Source organism: Mustelus asterias, chromosome 28 (assembly GCF_964213995.1).
Source record: "Mustelus asterias chromosome 28, sMusAst1.hap1.1, whole genome shotgun sequence".
In the NCBI taxonomy this organism is placed as follows: Eukaryota; Metazoa; Chordata; class Chondrichthyes; order Carcharhiniformes; family Triakidae; genus Mustelus; species Mustelus asterias.
In genome coordinates, this window is record NC_135828.1 from 21,440,848 (window position 1) to 21,460,847 (window position 20,000).

At 45.1% G+C, this 20,000-nt stretch overlaps 2 protein-coding genes across 2 annotated transcripts in view; one reads left to right on the plus strand and one right to left on the minus strand.

The window, feature by feature from the left end:
- The first annotated feature begins 409 nt into the window (after positions 1-409).
- Positions 410-12,154, plus strand: LOC144480140 (steroidogenic acute regulatory protein-like). The gene is made up of 10 exons (XM_078199284.1): positions 410-473; positions 762-875; positions 1,399-1,541; positions 2,413-2,571; positions 2,678-2,862; positions 3,240-3,330; positions 4,453-4,545; positions 5,111-5,126; positions 10,060-10,134; positions 11,904-12,154. Exons 1-10 carry the CDS (start codon positions 410-412, stop codon positions 12,152-12,154), a joined length of 1,191 nt encoding a protein of 396 aa, XP_078055410.1.
- The window catches only part of LOC144480306 (A disintegrin and metalloproteinase with thrombospondin motifs 14-like), a 178,035-nt gene continuing 169,728 nt past the window's right edge, over positions 11,694-20,000 (minus strand). The window contains exon 22 of the mRNA XM_078199660.1: positions 11,694-13,861. Coding sequence (XP_078055786.1) covers positions 13,251-13,861 — 611 coding nt within the window. The 3' untranslated portion in view covers positions 11,694-13,250. The remainder of the gene's footprint in view (positions 13,862-20,000) is intronic.

The following is a 20,000-nucleotide window of genomic DNA, read 5'->3' on the forward strand; positions in this document are numbered from 1 at the left end:
CCACACAGACAGTGACCCAAGGCAGGGATCGAACCTGGAACCTGGATGTGAAAGAGTGCATTCGAGTCGGTTGCCTGTTTCAGAGCCAGCTTCCTCCTGGTAATAAATGATTTGCTCACACTTGCTGCCTTATTGTAATAAATGAAGAAATGCCTTATGGCCATCAGTGAGTAATTCCACTTTTCACTGCACTGTACATTACTCAGCAAGCTATCGCACAGTGCCCTCTGATAGCGTTACATTCATCGGTCCCTCTACCTCTGTCCTTGAATGCTGTGTTCATCTGGTGGGTATCTATCGACACTCCCCTTATCTGAACCGCTGGCCTTCATGTGGTGAGTATAAAGGCAGAGAAATGAAATGTATGCAGCAGAAAGTTCCGAGCGGTGCAGGAAATTGGCTGAAGACCATGTTACCAGCAACATTCAAACTGTTCTGTGGGATCTCACATCAGCACTTCAGAAACATGACAGGTAAGCGACTTCTTGGAACTCACGAATGATCATGCACCATGTGTAATCTGGTGCTTAAAGGTTAGATCTTGCTCTTAAAAAGTCAGCCATCAAATAATTGGAATTGAGCAGTGAAAATAATGCAGTAGTAGCAATTGTTAAAGTTAAGACTGAAGTCTGGGTTACTTTGAATGAAGCAGACTCTTATGAAGAGATGCAGACAGCAATACCCTCTGCCTCTCCCTCTGCTGTGCGATGCAATCAGGCAGGGGAAAAGGATTTATTTGAACCATTTCTTTACTCACGCAGGACTGAAACGGACTGCTGTGGCTGCATTAGCCCAGGAGCTGAGGAGAATGAAAATCAAAGAGAATTTCCTCTCGGAGAACTGGGATACTCTAGCTCACAAGAAGTTCCTGGAAGGTAAGCCTGCATTTGGATACTCATACATCTGAGGTAGTAACTGCAGGAATCCAGTCTGTGTTCAGGGCAATTCTTAGCATTTCCGGCAACAATTTGACGATAATAAAATTATTAATTAATAATATTATTATTAAACAAAATTACTCCTTAATTGGTACTGGCAATAAACCACGCCATCCACAGAGCTCCGAGGGTCAAACCTTGGTTGTAGTCGAGAAAACTCATCGCAGTTTGAGATGAACAGTGTAGGTGATTGGGAGGATTTTGACCAGATCACCTGCTTCAGGTGATGGCCGTTTAGTAACGCATGGTTACTGGATTTCTTTGCTCGCTACAATTGCCGTAGTCCCAGGTGACCATAAGTTGCTATGACAGGGAGAGCTGATCGGTGGTGACTTAACCTGAAGATCACTTCACCTCAGGCGAGGGGCAGCACGGGGGGGGGGGGGGGGGGGGAGAAAGGAAAGCAGTATGTGATCTTTGTTTCACCGACTTGGTGCAATAACGTTGGATTTTATCACAGCTTTTAAGGTTGAAGAGGCAAGGCTGGAACCAAAGACTCTCGATGCCGATGAACTGTTCTACGTCAAGCAAGGGGAAGAGGCTTTACAAAAGGCGCTGGGCATCTTAAACCAGGAGGCGGAATGGACAACGGAAATCAAAATGGTAACTTCCTCTCAAATATCAGAAACAGTATGTGGGGTCGGTCTTTTGACTAAATTCCTCGACATCAAGGCTGTTTCCCCACACTATCCCCATACCCCTTAATTTTATCAATCACCACCCTGAGTATATTCACAATCTCTGCAGTGCAGAAGGAAGCCATTAAAATGAATCGCCAAATTTCCCAAGCCTCCAAGAAAGGTTCAGTTAGGAATATTCCATCGTACTGGTCACAATAACACGGTGCCTAAGCATTTTTGTTAACTTTTAAAAATGATTTTTATTTGATGACTTTATGTTATTTTCATTTGTTTAAGTTAGAACAGGGCCATAATAATGATTCAGAGGTTAGATCCACCTTTGGACATTGCAGGTTCAGAAGTTGCCAGGTTGATACCTGGTCTAAGTTACTATTGTAACGGGAGTGAAATTCAGGGTGTTAAGGGCAGCACGGTGGCACAGTGGTTAGCACCGCTGCCTCACAGCGACAGGGACCCAGGTTCAATTCCGGCCTCGGTCACTGCCTGTGTGGAGTTTGCACATTCTCCCCGTGTCTGCTGGGTTTCCTCCGGGTGGTCCGGTTTCCTCCCATGGATGTGTGGGTTGGGTTGATTGGCCATGCTAAATTGCTACTTAGAGCCAGAGAAATTAATAGGGCAAATACATGGGGTTACGGGGATTGGGCCTGGGTGGGATTGTTGTTGGCGCAGGCTCAATGGGCTGAATGGCCTCCTTCTGCACTGTGGGAATTCTATAATTGGTCCTTGCCACTAGGCTGTAACCAATAAAAGCCATCCGGGGTTGCTATGCAAAACTGGGGAAGAGTGAAGGTTTTAAAGATTTTAACGAGGAATGTAAATGTCTTTGTTTGCAGGAGAATGGTGACATTGTGGTCAGCAAAGTTCTGCCGGAAACTGGAAAAGTCTTCAAGTTGGAGGCTGTGCTAGATGCATCTACGGAGCACGTGTATAATGAACTCTATGAGAAAGTGGACCAGATGAACCTGTGGAATCCAAGCGTCAAACACATAGATGTAGGTTAAACGAGACACAAGTCTTTGCTATCGCATGTTGAGTACTTACTGGGTAGTACTGCCCAGGAATCTCGCTTTGACTAATCCTTCTCAACAATTCATTCAGGTCCTGCAGAAAATCGGCAAAGAAACCATGGTAACGTACGAAATCATGGGAGACACAGCCAGCAACATCATCGGACGGAGGGACTTTGTGAGCGTCAGGCACTGTTGGAAAGAAGGATCCTGCTGCTACTTGACTGGGATGGCAACAGAATCCAAGTCCATGCCACCACAGAAAGGCTTTGTGAGGTAGGAACAAGTGCACAATGTTGCGATCGCTCAAGCAGACTTTTACCGCACATCATGGCGCGGTGACACAGTGGTTGGCGTTGCTGCCTCACAGCGCCAGGGGCCCGGGTTCAATTCCGGCCTCGGGTCACTGTCTGTGTGGAGTTTGCACGTTCTCCATGTGTCCACACGGATTTCCTTTGGGTGCTCCGGTTTCCTCCCATAATCCAAAGATGTGTAGGTTAGGAGGATTGGCCATGCTAAATTGCCCCTTTGTGTGGTGGGGATGAGCAGGGTAAATACCTAGCGTTATGACGATAGGGTGGGATTGTTGTCAGTGGAGGACTCTTCTACACTGTATTTTCTATGATTTCTAATAAATGTTTTCACCCACACAGAGCTGAAACCAGCATTTCCTGCATCATCCTCGACCGAGTGGACAACACCAACAAGACCCGGTTTACCTGGCTTCTCAGCATGGATCTTAAGGTGAGCTTGTTACTCCATTGCTGTGTGTCCATCTCCAGATTACTGCTCACTTCTCCTGCTCTGTCAGCGGCCACAGATGGCTCTAGGTGCACTGCCACGACCTTCCCAAGCGCCCGTTCTTTATTCAGGAGCCTAGGAGGTTGTAACAAATCCCCCAGATCCCAGCCCCTACTGACTGCCCCTTACATCCAGCACTGTCAGAAAGTTGCTAGCTCGACACCCGCAATTTTTCAGTCAGCTTGGTGGTGCGAGTGACTCGCTGGGGCAACCACAAACGATTTAATTCAGAGCACCAATGATTGAAGCACGGGGAGCCACACATCCCTGCCTCACCCTGAGCCCAAACAGCTTTTTAGCGCTTGTAGCTAGAACAGGACCCTTGCCTGACCCATGCTGAGAGAAGTTGGTTTCTAAATTGCATTGCCTTCGCTGGGATGAATTAACAGCGATAATCTCGGAGAATCTCTGGATCTGCATGTCTTAGCATCACAGCAAGCATTGCACTCCCCGACTTCCAGAGGAACTAACTGCACGATACCATCACTGTTCAAATCGATTTGGAACTGTGAATTTAAACAAAAACTTATTGTATTTATTAAGGTCATTGGTTTCTCCCTAAATATTCTACATTTAGAACCATAGATCCCTACACTGCAGAAGGAGGCCATTCGGCCCATCATGTCTGCACTGACTCTCCGAAAGAGCACCCTACCCAGGCCCACTTCTCCCCGCACTCCTCCCCGATCCCCCCCACCATCTTCATAACTCCATGCATTTCCCATGGCCAATCCAGCTAACCTGCACATCTTTGGGCACTAAGGGGCAATTTAGCATGGCCAATCCACCTAACCCACACATGTTCAGACACTAAGGGGCAATTTACCATGGCCAATCCACCTAACCCACACTTTTGGACTGTGGGAGGAAACCCACACAGACACGGGGAGAACATGCAAACTCCACACAGTCACCCAAGTCCGTAATTGAACCCAGGGCAATGGTGCTGTGAGGCAGCGGTGCAAACCAGTGTGCCGTCCTGTTAAGTGAGCTTGTCTGTTTTCATATCCTCTTGATTGAGTGTCAGGACTTCTTGCTGAAGACTTATTTTTGTTCTATTTAAAGGGTTGGCTGCCAAAGTCCCTCATCAACCAAGCACTGTCGCAAGCACAGGTGGACTTTACAGAACATTTACGCCAGCAACTCGCCACGATCTCGGTTTCTGCATCTTGCTGAGTGCATATCAAGCTACAAGACAATGCAAATATAAACTGAATCACCAGAAGGCACCTTACATTGATTGGCTAGCTGCTAGGCTTCAACACAAGATATTACTTCAGAACAATGAATCAAGACTTGAAGGAACAGTGCCTTTAGCTTTGCTGTGGCATTAGATACTTGAGACACGTCATCAATATATTCTACAAAATGATTCAAGTGCACATTTGAAGAGAATACTTTGTAAAGTTCACGCAAGCATCAGATGAGACCTGTGTCAATTCTGTAGGAGCACAGTTATGTGATCCATTTGTCTTTTAGCCGTGTTAATATTTTGAAAGGCGTAAACAGTACTTGAATTTCGAGGAATGGATGCAACTGAGGACTGTTATAAATCGGTAGTGCTGGCTTGATTTTGCTGCTATTTTTGTGATAACATTATTAATTTATTTCTGATTACTTGAAAGATTTGCCAGTAAACTATTTGCAGTTCAAGATCTTTGCTTTTTTGTTTTTAGTCACTCAGACGCATTAAAAGCCTCTTGGCTACGACTTGTTCCCGCAGACGTTTAAATTGCCAGGTATATGACTTCAGGGAGGCGATGGCCTAGTGGTATTATCGCTAGGATATTAATCCAGAAACTCAGCTAATGTTCTGGGGACCCGGGTTCGAATCCCGTCACGGCAGATGGTGGAATTTGAATTCAATATAAAAAAAAAATCTGGAATTAAGAATCTACCGATGACTGTGAAACCATTGTTTAGTTTAGTTATTAGTGTCACAAGTAGCTTACATTAACACTGCAATGAAGTTACTGTGACAATCCCCTAGTCTCCACACACCGGCGCCTGTTTGGGTACATTGAGGGAGAATTTAGCACGGCCAATGCACCTAACCAGCACGTCTTTCGGACTGCGGGAGGAAAGGACTGTAGAAAAAGGGATAATCAGCCATGGATATCTACGGAAATAAGGGAGGGTATCAAATTGAAAGAAAATGCATACAAAGTGGCAAAGATTAGTGGGAACCGAGAGGATTGGGAAATCTTTAAAGGTCAGCAGAAAGCCACGAAAAAAGCGATAAAGAAAAGTAAGATGGATTATAAGAGTAAACTAGCTCAGAATATAAAAACAGATAGCAAAGGTTTCTACAAATATATAAAACGAAAAAGAGTGGCTAAAGTAAACATTGGTCCTTTAGGGGACGAGAAGGAGGATGTAATAACTGGAAATGAGAAAATGGCTGAGTTATTGATCAGGTATTTTGTGTCGGTCTTCCCAGTGGAAGACACAAATAACATGCCAAAAATTGATGACAGGAAGGCTGTGGCAGGGGAGAACCTAGAAACTATCATTATCATGAAAGAGGTAGTGTTGGGCAAGTTAATGGGACTAAAGGTAGACAAGTCTCCTGGTCCTGATGGAATGCATCCCAGGGTACTAAAAGAGATGGCGGGGGAAATAGCAAATGCACTAGTGGTAATTTACCAAAATTCGCTGGACTCTGGGGTGATTCCCGCAGATTGGAAAACAGCAAATTAAAAAAGGAGGTAGACAAAAGGCAGGTAACTATAGGCCGGTTAGCTTAACTTCTGTAGTAGGGAAAATGCTTGAATCTATGATCAAGGAAGAAATAGCGAGACATCTGGATATAAATTGTCCCATTGGTAAGATGCAGCATGGGTTCATGAAGGGCAGGTCATGTTTCACTAATTTGGTGGAATTATTTGAGATTACATGTGCAGTGGACAATGGGGAACCTGTGGATGTGGTGTATCTGGATTTCCAGAAGGCATTTGACAAGGTGCCGCACCAAAGACTGCGATATAAGATAAAGGTGCACAGTGTTACGGGTAATGTATTAGCATGGTTAGAGGATTGGTTAACTAACAGAAAGCAAAGAGTGGGGGTAAATGGGTGTTTTTCTGGTTGGCGATCAGTGACTAGTGGTGTGCCTCAGGGATCAGTGTTGGGACCGCAATTGTTTACAATTTACATAGATGGTTTGGAGTTGGGGACCAAGTGTAGTGTGTCAAAATTTGCAGATGACACTAAGTTGGGTGGAAGAGCAAAGTGTGCAGAGGACGCTGAAAGTCTGCAAAGGGATATAGATAGTCTAAGTGAGTGGGCGAGGGTCTGGCAGATGGAGTACAACGTTGGTAAATGTGAGGTCATCCATTTTGGTAGGAATAACAGCAAAATGGACTATTATTTAAATGGTAAAAAATTGCAACATGCTGCTGTGCAGAGGGTCCTGGGTGTCCTTGTGCAGGAATCTCAAGGAGTTGGTTTGCAGGTGCAGCAGGTAATTAAGAAGGCAAATGGAATTTTGTCCTTCATTGCTAGAGGGATGGAGTTCAAAAACAGCGAGATTATGTTGCAGCTGTATAAGGTGCTGGTGAGGCCACACCTGGAGTACTGTGTACAGTTTTGGTCTCCTTACTTGAGAAAGGATATACTGGCACTGGAGGGGGCGCAGAGGAGATTCACTAGGTTGATGCCGGAGTTGAGAGGGTTGGCTTATGAGGATAGACTGAGTAGACTGGGGCTATACTCATTGGAATTCAGAAGAATGAGGGGAGATCTTATAGAAACATATCAGATTATGAAGGGAATAGATAAGATAGAAGCAGGGAAGTTGTTTCCACTGGCAGGTGAAACTAGAACTAGGGGGCATAGCCTCAAAATAAGGGGAAGCAGATTTTGGACTGAGTTGAGGAGGAACTTCTTCACATAAAGGGCTGTGAATCTATGGAATTCCCTGCCCAGTGAAGCAGTTGAGGCTACTTCATTGAATGTTTTTAAGGCAAGGATAGATAAATTTTTGAGCAGTAAAGGAATTAAGGGTTTTGGTGAGCGGGCGGGTAAGTGGAGCTGAGTCCACAAAAAGATCAGCCATGATCTTATTGAATGGCGGAGCAGGTGCGAGGGGCCAGATGGCCTACTCCTGCTCCTAGTTTTTATGTCTATGTTATGTTGTTATGAAACCGGAGCACCCGGAGGAAGCCCATGCAGACACGGGGAGAATGTGCAAACTCCACACAGACAGTGACCCAAGTCGGGAATCGAACTCGGGTCCCTGGTGCAGTGAGGCAGCAGTGCTAACCACTGTGCCACCCATTGTCGATTGTCTTAAAAACCCAGCTGGTTCACTAATGTCCTTTCGGGAAGGAAATCTGGTCTGGCCTACATGTGGACTCCAGAGCCACAGAAATGTGGTTGATTCTCAACTGCCCTTAGGCAACTAGGGATGGGTAAGAAACGCTGGCCAGCCAGCAACGCCCATGTCCCGTGAATGAATGAAAAACAAATACTGGGAATACACTGGTAGCAATTTTGATTGGGGCTTTTGGCACTGACAATTCTCAGCTCTGTGAAAGCTGACTTTCTAAGCTTTGATGTGGAGATGCCGGCGTTGGACTGGGATAGACACAGTAAGAAGTCTCACAACACCAGGTTAAAGTCCAACAGGCTTGTTGGACCCATTGGACTTTAACCTGGTGTTGTGAGACATTTTACTGTTTCTAAGCTTTAACATAGCATGCTTTCTCATCCATTGCTAATTAGAGACGTGTAGCCTGTTTTAAATCTAGCATTTCATAAAAGGAAAGGGTTGATGAGCACTATCATACTCTTTTGTCCATCGCCAATTAAACAAAATTAAATAAACTAAAGGACCCATCAGTCCTTAAAGGCACACTGTGTCAACAAAAAACAAATCACAAAGGAAATTTAAAACACTCAGCCAAAGCACCATTATAGTAAGGCATCCTTTGGGAAAGGGTAATCATAATATCAAAAGAGAAAATGCTGGAAAATCTCAGCAGGTCTGGCAGCGTCTGTAAGGAGAAAAAAGAGCTGACCTTTCCAGTCCAGATGACCCTCTGCCAAAGCTACAAGGCATGGAAAGTGGGAGATATTTATACTGCAGGGGGAGGGAATGAAAGATGAGTCAGAGCCACAAAATCAAGAGGAAAGGCTGCTAATGGCAGCCCATAGAGAGGATAGAAGGTGTGATATAAATATCTCCCACTTTCTCTGTCTTTTAGCTTTGACAAAGGGTCATCTGGACTCGAAACGTCAGCTCTTTTCTCTCCTTGCAGATGCTGCCAGACTCGCTGAGATTTTCCAGCATTTTCTCTTTTGGTTTCAGATTCCAGCATCCGCAGTAATTTGCTTTTATCCCGTGATCATAATATGATGGAATTTCATGTTAAATTTGGAAGTGATGCGGTTAAAATTAAAATTAAAGAATGACAGTTAAGGAGGTATGAGGGATAAGTTGAGTCAAACAGTTGAGGAAATTAAAGGATCCGAGATAAGCAATGGCAAGGACTTGAAGAAATAATTCTGAATACTCAACAAGGGCATATTTCCTCAGAGAATTAAAAACTCCATGGCAAAAGTGGTACAGTTATGGCTAACAAGTTAAGGACAATATTAGATTAAAATAAGCTTACAATGCTTCTAAAAAGCAGCAAGAAATATAAAAACAGATATCAAGAGTGTAAAAAAGGAAGAGATTAATTAAAGTAAACATTTGTCCCTTAGAGAGAAAGATAGGACTAATTATTAGGGGATAAGGACAGATAGTGACTTTAAACAAATACTTTGTGTCTCTCTTCACACAAGAGAGACTGATTTGCATTTAGTCATAACTAAATGGACATAGATAGGATGCAAGACTGGGCGGACAAGTGGCAGATGGACTTCAACCCAGATAAATGCGTCGTGGTCCATTTTGGTAGGTCAAATGGGATGAAGGAGTACAATATAAAGGGAAAGACTCTGAGTACTGTAGAGGATCAGAAGGACCTTGGGGTCCGGGTCCATAGGACTCTAAAATCGGCCCCGCAGGTGGAGGAGGTGGTTAAGAAGGCGTATGGTGTGCTGGCCTTTATCAATCGAGGGATTGAGTTTAGGATTCCGGGGATAATGATGCAGCTATATACGACCCTCGTCAGACCCCACTTGGAGTACTGTGCTCAGTTCTGGTTGCCTCACTATAGGAAGGATGTGGAAAAGATTGAAAGGGAGCAGAGGAGATTTACAAGGATTTTGCCTGGATTGAGTGGCATGCCATATGAGGATAGGCTGAGGGAGCTCGGTCTTTTCTCCTTGGAGAGACGAAGGATGAGAGGAGACCTAATAGAGGTATATAAGATGTTGAGAGGCATAGATCGGGTGGACTCTCAGAGGCTTTTTCCCAGGGTGGAAATGTCTGCTACGAGAGGACACAGGTTTAGGGTGCTGGGGGGTAGGTACAGGGGAGATGTTAGGGGTAAGTTTTTCACACAGAGGGTGGTGGGCGAGTGGAATCGGCTGCCGTCAGTGGTGGTGGAGACGAACTCAATAGGGTCTTTTAAGAGACTCCTGGATGAGTACATGGAGCTTAATAGGATGGAGGGTTATAGGTAGGTCTAGAAGGTAGGGATGTGTTCGGCACAACTTGTGGGCCGAAGGGCCTGTTTGTGCTGTAGTTTTTCTATGTTTCTATGTTTTCATGACCTTAAGGGAGTTCAAAGAACCTTAGCGCCAATGATGATGGTACCTCCAACAATGCACAACAAAGCTTTGAGGGATTGGCTGGTATGAACAAATTCTGAAGGTTTATTTTGAATAACAGGGACAAAGAGAGCCAATTACAGGGACAAAGAGAGCCAATAACAGGGACAAAGAGAGCCAATTTCAGTTATTAGTGACCAGCGCCCAGAGGATGCTGGATGTTTTTATTCAAGAGGTTTTACTTTTCTGCGGAGCTATTGAGGCAAGTAGGCCAAAGTTCATCACTTCAACCTGCGCGGGAAGGGCAGGTGTTGGCAGCTCAAGCAAACCAACGTCTGATTCCATGCTGGCCTCAGTACCCACTTTACCCTCAAAAAGACCCATTTATGCCAACTCTTTGCTTCCTATCTGCTAACCAGCTTTCTATCCATCTCAAGACATTACCTGCAATCCCATGTGCTTGGATTTCCAACAGATTAGTTATGGAAAGCTCGGCTAAACATACTGAATAATGCCACAGATGTCGGGGAACGACAGAAATGGAAACGAGGGGTAACCGGGTGAATTCTCAGCTTGGAACATCACCCATCTGGATGGAGCGAGTGTGGGGAATGAGAGTCCAAAACTCCCAGGATCAGCCCCACCCACTGAGAGAAAAAAATCATTGATTTTGCAGCACGAATCCGGCTCAAAAAGTTCCAGGCGTTTCACACAAAAAGCAGGCCATACAGATCAAAGGTGGCAGGCAGTAGCTTTATGCGATGAAATCTAAGGCCAGAATATTGAGGGTTACAGAATATCTCACAGCACGAGTGTGAACGATTTGACAAAATAATTGCTGCACTTGGACATATTTTGCCATGTTCAGTGCGGGGCGGCACGATGGCACAGTGGTTAGCACTGCTGCTTCACAGCACAACATCACTGTCTGTGCGGAGTTTCCACGTTCTCCCTGTGCCTGCGTGGGTTTCCTCCTGGTGCTCCGGTTTCCTCCCAGTCCAAAGATGTGCTGGTTAGGTGGATTGGCCATGTTAAATTGCCCCTTAGTGTCACGGGGACTAGCTAGGGTAAATACATGGGGTTATGGGAATAGGGCCCGGGGGTGGGATTGTGATCAGTGCAGTCTCGTTGGGCCGAATGGCCTCCTTCTGCACTGTAGGATTCTAAGTGTTCTATGTGAATTGAACATCGAATAATATTTATCAGTAATGAGTTTAAAGTTTATTCATGGTCACAAGTAGGCTTCCATTAACACTGCAATGAAGTTACTGTGAAAATCCACTAGTCGCCACACTCCGGAACCTGTTCGGGTACACTGAGGGAGAATTTAGCATGGCCAATCCACCTAACCAGCACGTCTTTCGGACTGTGGGGGGAAACCGGAGCACCCGGAGGAAACCCACGCAGACACGGGGAGAACGTGCAGGCTCCACACAGGCAGTGACCCAAGCCGGGAATCGAACCCGGGTCCCTGGCGCTGTGAGGCAGCAGTGTTAACCACTGTGCTACCTTCTATGAGGGACGGGAAGTACATTGATTTGAAATATTACATAGTGCCGATATCAACTGTGTCAAGATCGTAATCATGCCTACACATTACTAGTAGGATGCAGTGTTTATAACAAAACCTTTGACAAAGAGATACCGAAATAGCATTTATTACCACTTCTAGCACGATTCATCGGTAAACTAAACAGTGGTTTAAATAATTATTCTAGGGATCTATTGCTTTTGCATATTAGGGATTAGTTTCTAACCAAATACAATCTTTAACAATACAATCAGCATTTAAATATGTGGATTGAGTCAGAATCACTGTGTTAAGCGTTGAGAGTATTAATTTCTTTTTACAGGATTCAAACTACTTCCTTATGAAAATACTGATCCCTCGGCAGCAAGTAAGGTTTTTAAAAACCTCGTGAGCCGCGTGCATCCATTGAAGAACGAACGGTATTTTGCAAGTCAAAGCACAGCACCAAATGTGGGTCTTGATACATTCAAGTTGCAGTCTATTTTGGCTTTCATCAAAGCAAGTCCAAAAACACTGGCGTTCCATCAGCTCACACACCACCTGAGGAGACTCAAGACTGTTCAGACTGCGTAAGTTTCACAGTTAGTGCCCGGCCATTGCACTGTTATCAGGCTGGACATTTAGATCTTATACATTAATGCACAAAATCTCAGATTCCCTGTTTATTTTTTTTTCACACAAGTAAATTTAAAAAAAAACTAAAAAATAAACCTTAGATATTATTTATAAAAAAAAAATTCACTTCTATATTTTTGAATGAAAATGCATTGCCTGTAACGTTGTGTGGGCAACATCCAACAGTTTTATAAATTACATTTCACTGCTTCAGCCTCCATTCAACTCAAAAGGAAAATGAGGAGACAAGTGACTAGACACGGAAGCCATTGCTAATAAATTCTTTCAACAATGCACAACTCAGATTCTTTTCCAATTCAATAAATATTAAAATTAAAAGCTCTTATTCATTTATGTACAGGAACTATACAAACTGCAAAAGGAATTATGTTAATATATGTACTCTGGAAGGAACAGTGTGCCCAAAGAGCACCGGTAAGGCAGGTTTGTACAAGCAACAAGACAGCTAACTCTAATATAACACATTATTAAACCTATTATCTTTTTGGATGCTGACATTTACATTATATACACGATGGATGTAAATACTGTATATCATTTAATTACCACAACAATACTGAAAGTGTTTTCAAGACAATGTGTAAACCGCTTAAACATAGCGCATCGTACGGCACCAGAAAACTTGAGAAGCTACATGCATCACGTGTAGCGTAACCATATGAGATATTTTGTTAAGGTGTCAGAGGATTAAACTGTTCGATGCAAATTTGAGGTTCAAGCCAATGCAGTTCATTTATGTTAAATTAGCACCATTTAGTATCTGGAAACATTTGAGTGTTGCAACGGAGGAGGCTGCGGTTACCTTTTACAGTACTCGCGTGTATAAGTGTCACCATCTCGAGTGGACATGATACAACACCAGTACTGAAACCAGGACACACCTTTACCTGCAGCTGTGGGTTGACACTGGCAGAAACCGCCTCCAAGCGGGTAAGAGGATCGAGCAGTTTATCAGGGGCGTACGGTTCCGCTGACAGAGCATTGCAAAACTGCAGTTCCGTTTGAAGGACGGCATGGTCGCGGAATTGCCACTTCATGTTACGACGGGTGAGATACTGTGGGTCAAGTCTGCTGCTGATTTGCCGTCTTCCCTTCTCTGTCGACTTGTGGCTCCTGCGCTCCAAGTCTCGCTCCTGCTCGCTGTGTGAGGCAAAGTTCTTTCCCTGTTTGTAAACAGCTGATGAGTTGTGGTGGAGTCAGACATACCCGTGCTACCATGCCGTGTTGCCTGTTGAGCAGGGGGCAACATAAACGTGCTTGCAAAAGTGCGGGTATTTGGCAGAGTGAAGCTGTTGGTGGTTCCCTGAGACGCTGCTGCAAAAGCGTTGGTTGACGAATGGTAAGTGCCACTGACGCGGGTGGAGGTAAGAGGTGTTGGCGAACCGACGTCCTTCCTGATGGTGGTGCTTTTGACTGTTGGGTAATGGCTATAGAGGGTTGGCTTTGTTACTATTTCGGGGACGGGGCTGGGATGGATGGTGCCCTTCGCACCTTCAGTGTCTGCCTGAGAAAGAGATGGGGGCAAAGTTGGGTCCCTTTTATTGCAGGATTCACAGCACAACTTATTATACCCAGGAATGGAACAGTATCGAGCCAAAACCTCCATCTGACAGAAAATGGATTTATCCCCAAGGCAGGGCTCCCCTGTGAATTAAATCAAAACAAAAGTAGTTAAGATTCTTCAAATGTTGGAATATTGAATCTGAGAGTGAAGTAGAGTCATAGAGGTTTACAGCACGGAAACAGGCCCCCCCCCGGCCCAACCTGTCCATGCCGCCCCCCTTTTCCAAAACCCCCAAGCTAATCCCAAGTGCCCGCACCCAGCCCACATCCCTCCACACCCATCGTACCCATGCAACCACCCAAATGCCCTCCAAAAGACAACATTGCACCCGCCTCCACCACCACCCCCGACAGCCCGCTCCAGACACTCACCACCCCCCGCGCGAAAAAACTGCCCCCCTGGACACCCCTGTATCTCTCCCCTCTCACCCCAAACCCACGCCCTCCAGCCCCAGACTCCCCCACCCCTGGGAAAAGATACCGACCACCCAGCTGATCCGTGCCCCGCACCATTCCACACACCTCCACAAGATCACCCCTCAGCCCTCTACACTCCAGAGAAAAAAGTTCCAGTCTATCCAGCCTCCCCTCACAACCCAAACCATCAAGTCCCGGCAGCATCCCAGCAAATCTTCTCTGCACTCTTTCCAGTCCAATGACATCCTTTCTATAATAGGGTGACCAGAATTGCACACAGTATTCCAAGTGTGGCCTTACCAATGTCTTGTACAACTTCAACAAGACATTCCAACTCCTGCATTCAATGTTCTGACCGATGAAATCAAGCATGACGAATGCCTTCTTCACCACTCTGTCCACCTGTGACTCCACTTTCAAGAAGCTATGAACATGTCACCCTAGATCTCTCTGTTCTGTAACTCTCTCCAACGCCCATTAACTGAGTATGTCCTGCCCTGGTTCAATCTTCCAAAATGCATCACCTCGCATTTGTCTAAATTAAACTCCATCTGCCATTCGTCAACCCACTGGCCCAATTGATCAAGATCCCGTTGCAATTGGAGATAACTTTCTTCACTGTCCACTTTGCCACTAATCTTAGTGTCATCTGCAAACTTACTAACCATGCCTCCTATATTCTCATCCAAACCATTAATATAAATGACAAATAACAGTGGACCCAGCACTGATCCCTGAGGCACACCGCTGGTCACAGGCCTCCAGTTTGAAAAACAACTCTCTACAACCACCCTCTGGGTTCTGTCAAGAACAGTAAGAAGTCTCACAACACCAGGTTAAAGTCCAACAGGTTTATTTGGTAGCAAAAGCCACAAAACGCCGGCATCTCCACATTCTGTGAAGAAGCCAATTTTGTATCCATTTAGATATCTCACCCTGGATCCCGTGAGATTTAACCTTATGCAACAACCTACCATGCGGAATATCAAAGAACAATTCTGTTACGAAAATGAAAATAGTTTGTAACATTCACATCCCATTCCAAAACAATAATATGTCAGCAGTACGAGTGGACTGCAGCGTTTCAAGAAGGCAGCTTACCACAACCTTCTCAAGGGCAACGAAGGATGGGCAATAGATGCTGGCCAGCCAGCGACATCCATGTCCTACGAATGAATAACAATTTGACCCCGAGTCTACTGATTTTATAGAGATCACTTGTCGGACAGCTTTACTCTGTATCTAACGCCGCGCTGCACCTGTCCTGGGAGTGTTTGATGGGGACAGTGTAGAGGGAACTTTACTCTGCATCTAACCCTGTGCTGTACCTGTCTTGGGAGTGTTTGTTGGAGGACAGTGTAGAGGGAGCTCTACTCGGTATCTAATCCCGTGCTGTGTCTGTCCTGGGAGTGTTTGATGGGGACAGTGCAGAGGGAGCTTAAGTTTATTTATTAGTGTCACACTGCAATGAAGTTACTGTGAAAATCCCCTAGTCACTACACTCCGGCGCCTGTTCGTGTACACTGAGGGAGAATTTAACATGGCCAATGCACTCTAACCAGCACGTCTTTCGGACTGTGGGAGGAAACCGGAGCACCCGGAGGAAACCCTCGCAGACACGGGGAGAACGTGCAGACTCCACACAGACAGTGATCCAAGCCGGGAATTGAACCCAGGTCCCTGGTGTTGTGAGGCAGCAGTGCTAACCACTGTGCTGCCCCCGTGAATCTTTATGACTCTTTTAATGGTGGCAGCTATGTAAGTGACTGATAATGGTAAAATCTTCAAGAACAAGTCACGTTTGTTCCCAGCAGTGAATAAAGAAATGAACAGGAGTGCGGAATAACTGTGCACTTTACAGACAGTGACAGAATAATGCATCATCTCACTCTGACAAGCTTTCTGAGCAGATGTTAAGTTCTGCCTCCGATTAGGGTCCAACAGAGAAACATATTACCAAGTCGTTAGAATGTCTTTCTGCTATGCCCGAGGAGCTTCTTTCACTGTGTACTTAGGACAACTTGCTTAGCTTCTTGTGACCTCCATCTGTTCAAGCTTGGCAATTCTTAACTCTTTTACCTTTCACTCCCCCACTACTGTTAAACAAGTGAACATCCATTAACCGAATTAGGCAGCAGGAGACATTCTGATAGGTCACAACTGGTTCACTAGAGTTCAGTAGAAACACTGGTCTCCACTCTACCCTTGGAGATCCTCTCCCTGTTCAGAAGCAAACCCAATTGGGGGGGAAAATCTCAGTACAAATTTCTATAAGCATCACCTGCCCTCAATTCACTCTGAAGCAAGACCCGCTTTAATCATAGAATCCCTGCAGTGCAGAAGAAGGTCATTCGGCCCATCGACTCTCCACCGATCCTTTTTATCTTATTCCCGTAACCCCACGTATTTACCCCACCAATCCGCCTAACCTGCACAACTTGGGAAACTAAGGAGCAACTTAGCATGGCCAATCCACCTAACCTGCACATCTTGAGACACTCAGGGGCAATTTAGCATGGCCAATCCTCCTAAAATGCACATCTTTGGAGTGTTGGAAGAAACCGGAGCACTCGGAGGAAACCCACGCAGACACGGGGAGAACGTGCAAACTCTACACAGACAGTGACCCAAGGCCGGATTTGAACCCGGGTCCCTGCCGCTTACTCTTAAAGGGACCTGCATTTATAACGTTGTCAGTTACAACCACATTTGCCTCTTGGAATAAGGCAATGAGGCTTCTGCAGATCCTACTGGGTGAGATTACACATTAATGCAGGGTCAACATTTCTCACCTGTAAGATGTGTCTATAAGAACTCCAGGTCATAGAGGTGGATGGATTAGTAGCAGTGTTGGAATAGCAGGCTGGTTGGTACCAGAGGGCAGAGATATGAATGGACTGCTGTCATTTGCCCATGTAAAGCTAAGGGTCTGGTTCATGACTTCATGGTTCCATGAAAGAATGTCTTACAGCACAGTAAAAACAAATGAAAGGGCATTTTTCTGAGTTCCCTTCTTAACGTTTGCCTGAGTCTTCGATACAGGGAACCAATCACATGTGGAAGTAAAAAACTAATGCTGCTGTAATAATATAGAAATCAACTGCAGTTGTCTAGCGAGTACACACAGGCAAAGATAATGAAAGACATGGGTCACTTTGGTAGCACTTAAATGGAAGATGCTTGCTTTGCAGTTTGTTATATAATTAGGATGAGGTCATCTGGCCACATCACTTGAATGAACCACTTTGGTGCATATCGAATAACTATGGTTTTTACTGTAAACTCACATTGACTGAAAGCTCTTTAAACAGACTTCATAGTGGGCTAACAAGGGGCTAAAGGGTCGCTGTCATGCAGCGTATGTATTAAAAATGCCTCTACTCTGAAGAATAAAGACAACCCAACAGGTCTATTCAATCGTAGCGTCGTTGGCTGGTCAGCGTTTATTGCCCATCCCTAGTTGCCCAAGGGCAGTTGAGAGTCAACCACATTGCTGTGGCTCTGGAATCACATGTAGGCCAGACCGGGTAAGGACAGCAGATTTCCTTCCCTAAAGGACATGAGTGAACCAGACGGGTTTTTCCGACAATGGCTTCATGATAGATTCTTAATTCCAGATTTTATTTTGTTGAATTCAAACTCCATCATCTACCATGACTGGATTCGAACCCAAGTCTCCAGAACATTAGCTGAGTTTTCTTTTGGATTACTAGTCCAGTGATAATACCACTAGGCCATCGCCTCCCCAAAGATAGGCGATCTATTTATGCTCACTATAATTGCCTTCACGCACCAAAGGAACTGTTACAAAGTAGGACAGTATCTAGGGAGTATGGGCCTGAGTTTTCTCAATCTTTCCAGCAAGACTGATCTTCCAAAAGCAGGCCCTGGCCATTTGTCAAAAGTGAACAGTAATAATTAATTATCTATAAGGCCTGATCAACCACCAATATGGCAGGCAAAATGAGCAAGCTTACTCCCTGCTGCAGTGCCCCACTCACCATGTTGGGAAAGGGAAAAGTCACAACACTCTTTTACTCATGCCAGAAGCAGAGAAAAATAAGGGGCCTAAAAACGCCTGCTCCAGGGTCCCCACATCAAAACTGGGTTGCCTTGAGCCAGCCAGCACTACATGTACACAAGGAAACTAGATCTTGGGATTGCCTGGGACTTGTAAGGTAATTTCCATCACATTTACTTACCAGGAGGAGCAGCAATGCCTGAGGAATATGTCCTTGGTTGTCAATCAAACAATAGGTATACTGCCTCAACATTAAGAGGTAGGGCTACCAACAGCTCTGACGAAGGGTCATCCAGACTCAAAACGTTGGCTCTATTCTCTCTCCACAGATGCTGTCAGACCTGCTGAGATTTTCCAGCACTTTCTGTTTTTGTTTCCGATTCCAGCCTCCACAATATTTTGCCTTTATCTTACGGCTACCATCTTGTCCCTTTGTTATTTATTTAGATCGAAGCCCCTGTGTGACCCATGGTGGGACAGGTTTTATAGACATAGTGAGGGATGCAGAGTAGGAACCTCCAATAATGCCTCTATTTTCTCAGAAGACTAAGGCAATTCAGCATGTCAGCTACGGCTCTCACCAACTTTTACAGATGCAACATAGAAAGCATCCTTCCTGGTTGCATCACAGCTTGGTTTGGCTCCTGCTCTGCCCAAGACCACAAGGAACTACAAAAGGTCGTGAATGTAGCCCAATCCATCACGCAAACCAGCCTCCCATCCACTGACTCTGTCCACACTTCCTGTTGCCTTGGCAAAGCAGCAAACAATCAAGGACCCCACGCACCCTGGACATTCTCTCTTCCACCTTCTTGCGTCGGGAAAAAGATACACAAGTCTGAGGTCACGTACCAACCGACTCCAGAACAGCTTCTTCCCTGCTGCCATCAGACTTTTGAATGGACCTACTTCACATTAAGTTGATCTTTCTCTACACCCTAGCTATGACTGTAACGCTACATCCTGCACTCTCTCCTCTCCTTCTCCATGAATGGTATGCTTTGTCTGTGTAGCGCACAGGAAACAATACTCTTCACTGTATGTTAATACATGTGACAATAAGAAATCGAATCAAATCAGATCAAATCCTACTTACTGCTTGGGTTCCTTGAATTCAACAGCTGAGTGCCATGGTTATCTCATCATGGGAGGGGGTAGAGGGGATTCAAAAGAATCTTTACAGCTAAAGGATAAATGGGAGATTTGTTTTACTTAGTCTAGGTTGTGAGACACAGCTGAACACTGGGATGGAGCAACTCCCAAGCGGCACCGTCTCGGATCCTAAATTTAATTTAATTCAGGTACTGCCTTCATTTACAGCAATGAAAATAATCTTTAATTAGGGAGTTAGTCACTTTGTGACTTGGCATATATGGCAGCTATTCGCGGAGTAAATCGCATCGTTTTATTTTTCGCGTGCGGTGTCTGTGACCCAGAAAGATGTTATTATTTTGAGTACGGCTGCTTTCAAGCTTTGTGGTTTTATTGTGTAATCAGTGATACAACTCGCATCAGGCAGGCACACAGCCTCAAATCCTCTGGCAATTGGCTTTGCTATTTATTTAGATAGTCATCCCCTGGCAATATGCAGTCTGGGGCAGGCACTGTACACTGAGCTGTCTAAACATTTGAGGTAAGACCTTTACTGCAACTGGTTCCACAAACAAACACAATCCTAAAACTTGAGAATCCGTTTTGCGTGCATCTGGATTAAGGGAGCTCAGGGCTGCTACTAATGGGAAGATCCGAAATTAGAATGCTTAGGCCCAGCTATGAGCCAAG

Bases quoted from the DNA above. Each gene is read 5' to 3' on its own strand.
- LOC144480140 (XM_078199284.1), top strand. From the start codon at position 410: ATGTTACCAGCAACATTCAAACTGTTCTGTGGGATCTCACATCAGCAC. The intron at 2,863-3,239 runs GTAGGAACAAGT...TCACCCACACAG, and splicing joins CCACAGAAAGGCTTTGTGAG to AGCTGAAACCAGCATTTCCT. The intron at 10,135-11,903 runs GTATGAACAAAT...TTCTTTTTACAG, and splicing joins AAGCTTTGAGGGATTGGCTG to GATTCAAACTACTTCCTTAT.